The 5,597-nt window shown below is 45.1% G+C and overlaps 1 protein-coding gene across 1 annotated transcript; it reads left to right on the plus strand.

Moving 5' to 3' along the window:
• The first annotated feature begins 2,892 nt into the window (after positions 1-2,892).
• irx3a (iroquois homeobox 3a) lies at positions 2,893-5,032 on the plus strand. Its single transcript, XM_037697572.1, has 2 exons — positions 2,893-3,459; positions 3,857-5,032. Exons 1-2 carry the CDS (start codon positions 3,241-3,243, stop codon positions 4,919-4,921), a joined length of 1,284 nt encoding a protein of 427 aa, XP_037553500.1. The 5' UTR covers positions 2,893-3,240; the 3' UTR covers positions 4,922-5,032.
• The last annotated feature ends 565 nt before the right edge of the window (positions 5,033-5,597 follow it).

A 5,597-nucleotide genomic window follows, 5' to 3' on the forward strand; every position in this document is an offset into this window, starting at 1 on the left:
TGCTAAGAACAATTAATTTTTAGAAACTAATTCATTTATTGGATTAAGCTTCACTGTTCTTTAAACACTGTAAGATTTATTGGCCCTTTATTTCACCCTAATGGGACATGAGTTGGAGGGAGCACGTGTGCACATGGTATTTTATTTAATTTATTTTTTTAAGTTAGCAGATTTAAGTTTGAAGTCGCTGAGGAACAGTTCCTCTAAAATAACAGCAGCTGCAGTCCTGCACAAAATAATTGGTTTGGAATGAGATGAGTTTGTCACTTTTAGGAATGACTCTGAAACTTTCCCCCCTGCAACAGATTTGCGTTCTTGTTTTCATCACTCTGTCAGATTTGGCCTCAGCTTTAGTTTAGACGTGCGCATGCAGATTTTTTATTTTTTAATTTTATTTTTTAAGGAGTTCCTGGAGGAAGTGATGAAACTTGAAAATACAAATTTAAAATAATGTGCACTTCCAAGCACACACCTATAAATAAGCATCCAAGGCTGCTTGCATTTTCTGCCACATGCTCATTCATCACCATAATTACCAACACTGATCAACAAGGGCTCCTTTAAAATTGATTCTGCGCGCGATAAGAGTGTTTTGTTGTCCTCTCTCTCTCTCACTGAGGCCTTATGGAAATGATCCAAACATGTAAACTGAAGTGTCTCCGTTTGAAGCCTTTGATCTAAGCTAGATTTTTTTTTTTTTTCCTCGTTGCAAAGCCCGGGTTCATGAGTGGCGACTGGTGCCCTGTGGATTGCATAAGGAGCCAGTGCTGAGCGACAGGCCGGGTGTGTTTGCTTATGAGAATGTGAAATTGTGTCATCTGCATAATTACAGTCAGAGCTGCTGCAGAACAGCCCTGCAGTCACTCCGGTGTTGGCCCCTTCTTTTATTTTATTTACTGCGCCGACACATGAAACGGGCTCCAGAATTAGGAAAACAAAATATTATCATTAATATTATTATTACTATTATTAATAATAATAATAGTAATAATAAAGCGTGGCGCAGATTGAAGAGGTTTAACAGGCGCGCCACGGTGTGAAAGTGTTAACTTAGTGCGTGCGTTCTTTAGAGGAAGGGCCAATAAATCAGACTGAAGTCTCTGGGGTGGGAGGGCCGGCCGAGCTGTGTGTGTGTTCAGGGGTGTGTTGGTGTGTGTGTGTGTGTGTGTGTGTGTGTGTGTGGGGGGGGGGGTCTTGAACTACGTGGTTCCCGGAGATGAGACACGTGTCCATCCGGACTCAGAGCACTGCTCAGCGGACACGGAGGACTGGGACACCTCGCTGAACTCTCTCTCCATCCCGGGACAGCCACGTTATTTAATATCCCCCCCCCCCCCCCACACACACACACACACACACACACACACCATCACCACCACCCCCATAACACACACGCACACAAACTTCCTCTGCATCCACATGTCCCATATGCCATCCACACCCTCCTCCTCACTTGACTGTCTGGACCGACCCCCCCCCCCCTCCCCCCCCTTCCCTCCCCAATTTGCAGGTCGATGTTAAAAAGGGCGTGCGAGCATGCGCGCGCCCGTTAAGTGTGATCCGCGCGTGCTATTGACTTGCTACGTAGTGATTACCATTCCGGTCGGATGGCACCAGCAAGCCGCTGTAATTAATAACCCCATAATCCGGGTTAGGTGTATGTCGGCAAGGAACACACACACGCGTGCTCGTCGCACGCACTCACACACACAGATTCAGGACAGTTTTAGAGAAACAAGGCGTATCCTTTCTGTGTTGCTCTCTCATAAGAAATGATAGCTGCCATTATCCCTCCCAGTCAGACAATGATAACTATCTGCTCTAAAAAAAAAAAAGAAGATTAAAGGTTTATACAAGTTTAGAGTTCCTGAAAAAAAAAAAATATATTAAAAAAAAAAAAAAAACAGATCGTGTTATCATGAGCCCTGAACTGAGATTGATGTGATTTGATCCTGCGCCGCCAATAAGAATTAGAAGATTAAACACGGAATTTAACTTTTTTCTTTCTTTCATTTTTGGAAACGATTAACAAAAAACAGATGCTGATATATAAAGTCGGCTGGAAATGCGATTACACCCCCCCCCCCCCCCCCAATCTCTTAAATACACACTTTTATATATGAGTTCATAGAAAATCAAATCAAGCTCCCATGTTTCAGTTTTATAATCCGCCTTATTTACAATAAAAACACTGAAATTATTAGAAGAGGATGAGTTTTGGATTAAAATTTATTGACTCGTATTTTATTATTATTATTATTATTATTATAAATATTGTTGTTGTTTGTTGCTTTCCCTGATGTGTATGTTTATTCCCAGAATAAACATCTTGGGACTTTAGGCTGTGACAGATGTTACAGATGTGTCCATTACTGGCTTTCTTTCTAAGGACAAACCAGTTTGATGTCCGACGGTCCACAGAACTCTTCTGAACCGGGTCGACAAAACTCAGCTTTAAGTCAAAGATGAAAAATAAACTCATGCAAGCATCATCTTCATATTGTATAATAAATATACTGCTCAGTCTCTTTTAGTGTTGACATGTAAAAGATTAAACTTTATGAAAAGGGCAGAAATAGTTTGTCAGCTTCACATTTTTACCTCTTTTTCCAAACTTAAGTCCAAACAGAAAAAGTTTTCCCTACAGAGGAAAATAAATCATCACTTTAGATTTTTGTCTCTGTGCGTTTTTTTTTTTTTTTTCCTAATTAAAGTTAAAAAGTATGAAGTGACGCTGAAAGAAGCTGTAAAACAAAGAGTTGAAGCTCCATTCAGAGAACAGCGCGCGACGTCAGCGCACTTATCCGAGATAGAGAGAGAGAGAGAAGGAGGGAGGGAGGAGGGAGGGAGAGAGAGAGCGCTGTTTGGCGTGTGGTTTGTACCAGAGGGGTGAGATTTGAGAAATAGGAGGGGCTTCTAAACGACTAGAAATGTCAATCTGAGCAAGGGAGTCCCAATAATCTAAAGCAATCTGTAAGGACCTGACCTTAGTCCATCCAGATCAATAGGGAAGTGAGGGTGGAAAGAAGACGAAGAGGAAGAAACCGGCGCGCGCAACCGGATCGTTCACTGGAAATATAGACTTCCCTGTCCGCGCGCTGGTCGCCACCTTTTGTTGCGCACACATGCGCTCACTGTAAAAAAAAAAGAAAAAAAAAAGTGGATATCGAAGCAGTTCCATTGCTTTGTGTGACTGCAGCAGACGTGTCCTTCCCTCCCCCAGTCCCTCCACTGTCCAGCATGTCCTTCCCTCAGCTGGGGTACCAGTACATCCGGCAGATTTACCCTCCGGAGCGTCAGGGGATCTCGAGCGGCGGCCGAGCCGGCGCGGAGCTCAGTCCGTCGGGCGCGCTCTCCAACGTGCTCAGCAGCATGTACGGAGCGCCTTTCGCCGCCGCGGCGCAGGGCTACGGCGCCTTCCTCCCTTACTCCAACGAAATATCCATTTTCAATCAACTGGTGAGTCCATTCTTTCTTTCTCTAGTTTGTTGAAGTTTGGCGCAGAAAGGAAACTTTTCTGGGCGCGTTTTTTTTTTTTTTTTGTTCTTTTTCTTGACGCAGAACTTTGAGCGCGCCGAGGTGAACTTTGTTTTTTTTTTGTTTTAAAGTGGTTAAAAAGTGATGCATTAACACCCTCTGTCTGCGCTCATCCGCTCAGAATGTACTCACGCGTATTTCCAAGGACATTAAAAACATAATATATATTTTTTAACTTATAGAAAATAAAGACTTTTTTCTGTCGACTGTAAAAGAAAATAAATAAAAAAAAGCTTTTAAAAAGTTCGTTCAGTTGTTTTTGGGACAGTTTCTTGTCAGTCTCCATCAGGTCTAACGAACCCCCTGTCTGTCTCTTCAGGGTGCTCAGTATGATCTGAAGGATGGTCCTCCTGTCCAGCACCCCGGCTTTGCCACCCCTCACCCTGCTTTTTACCCATATGGCCAATATCAGTTCGGTGACCCGTCCAGACCCAAAAACGCCACCAGGGAGAGCACCAGCACCCTGAAGGCCTGGCTCAGCGAGCACCGCAAGAACCCCTACCCCACCAAGGGCGAGAAGATCATGCTGGCCATCATCACCAAGATGACCCTCACGCAGGTGTCCACCTGGTTCGCCAACGCCCGGAGGAGACTAAAGAAGGAGAACAAGATGACCTGGACCCCCAGGAACCGCACCGACGAAGAGGGGAACGTCTACGGCAGCGACCACGAGGGGGAGGAGGGGGACAAGAGGGAGGACGAGGAGGAGATCGACCTGGAGAACATCGACACGGAGAATATCGAGAGCAAGGACGACTTGGACGACCCGGACGACCTTCATTCAGACCTGAAACTGGACGGGAGGAGTGACTCGGAGGTGTCGGACGGCTATGAGGATTTACAAGGGCCGGAGCAGAGGTTTCTGAAGGCTGTGGGCAAGGATGGGAAAGATGTGCAGCGAGGAGGGGAGCACCACTTCCACCATCACCACCACCACCTCCACCCAGCTCTGGACATGAAAGCGTCCCAAGCGCACGGGGAGCAGCTCAAGCTGAACCCGGTGTCGGCTGGCTCCCCGCCCTCAGAAAACAACCCAGCCCCGGCCCAGAAGCCAAAGATCTGGTCCTTGGCAGAGACAGCCGCGGCTCCGGACAACCCGCGCAAATCTCCCCAGATGAACGGCGGCGGCGCGTCAGGAGCGGCCGCGCACAGCATCATGGGACCCCACAGACTCATCTCTTCTTGTCCCGTTGGGAAAATCCAGAACTGGACGAACCGAGCGTTTTCGGCGCACCAGCTGGCTTTACTGAACTCCAGTCACTACCTGGGTCTGGCGAACCAGGCCGCGACCACCAGCCTGGCCCTGTACAGCAGCAGCAGGCAGAGCGAGGACAAGAGTCCGAGTTCAGAGCCCCCAGTCACAGGTACATGTCCCAGACACTGAGACCCGCACGTACAAATGACTGTCCCGCCTCCAAACAAACAAACAAACAAACAAACAAAATGAATAAAAATAACAAGTAAACAAAGACACTTTTCATTTCCTGCCATTCATTTTTGTTTCATTTTGTTTTTCTTCTCCTCATCACTTTGATTTTCAAGGCCACACTGATGTTCTGTAAGAGTGTGTGTGAGTGTGTGTGTGTGAGTGAGTGTGTGTGTGTGTGCTTTGGAAAAGAAAAAAAAAAATCCAAAAGCAGATGTTTAAAAAAACATGTATTTTCATGTTCTATCTCCTGTTCATTTATTTATTTATGACGCATCTTTAATCATGTTTGTTTGTTTGTTTTACATTAATTCAGAAGTTTTTTTGTTGTTGTTTTTTGTTGTTGTTCAAATTCACCAAAACTTTCTGTGATAGCAAAAAGTCTGTGTTTGGTTTTCCTCATGCTGCATGTTTCAGAAACATCTAGTGCCTTCGGATGCAAAGAAACTGCTCGTTTGAAACTGTTTCTTTTATTTTTTAGTTCTCCCTCTCACTTCAAAACGTGTCAGATCAATGACATTTGAGAATTTTTACATTTTGGTGACACCTTAATTTCTTTGTTTATATGCCAGATTTACACAAATTAGCTTGGATTTTCTGGGAGTTTTTCCTCACTGTGTGTGTGTGTGAGTGT

This window comes from Nematolebias whitei, chromosome 2, assembly GCF_014905685.2.
Source record: "Nematolebias whitei isolate Nwh7 chromosome 2, NemWhi1, whole genome shotgun sequence".
Lineage (NCBI taxonomy): Eukaryota > Metazoa > Chordata > Actinopteri > Cyprinodontiformes > Rivulidae > Nematolebias > Nematolebias whitei.

What these genes read in the sequence shown, in the direction of transcription:
- irx3a (XM_037697572.1), top strand. Translation starts at nt 3,241, where the DNA reads ATGTCCTTCCCTCAGCTGGGGTACCAGTACATCCGGCAGATTTACCCT. An exon ending in TATCCATTTTCAATCAACTG is followed by an intron (nt 3,460 to 3,856) that starts GTGAGTCCATTC and finishes CTGTCTCTTCAG; the next exon opens with GGTGCTCAGTATGATCTGAA.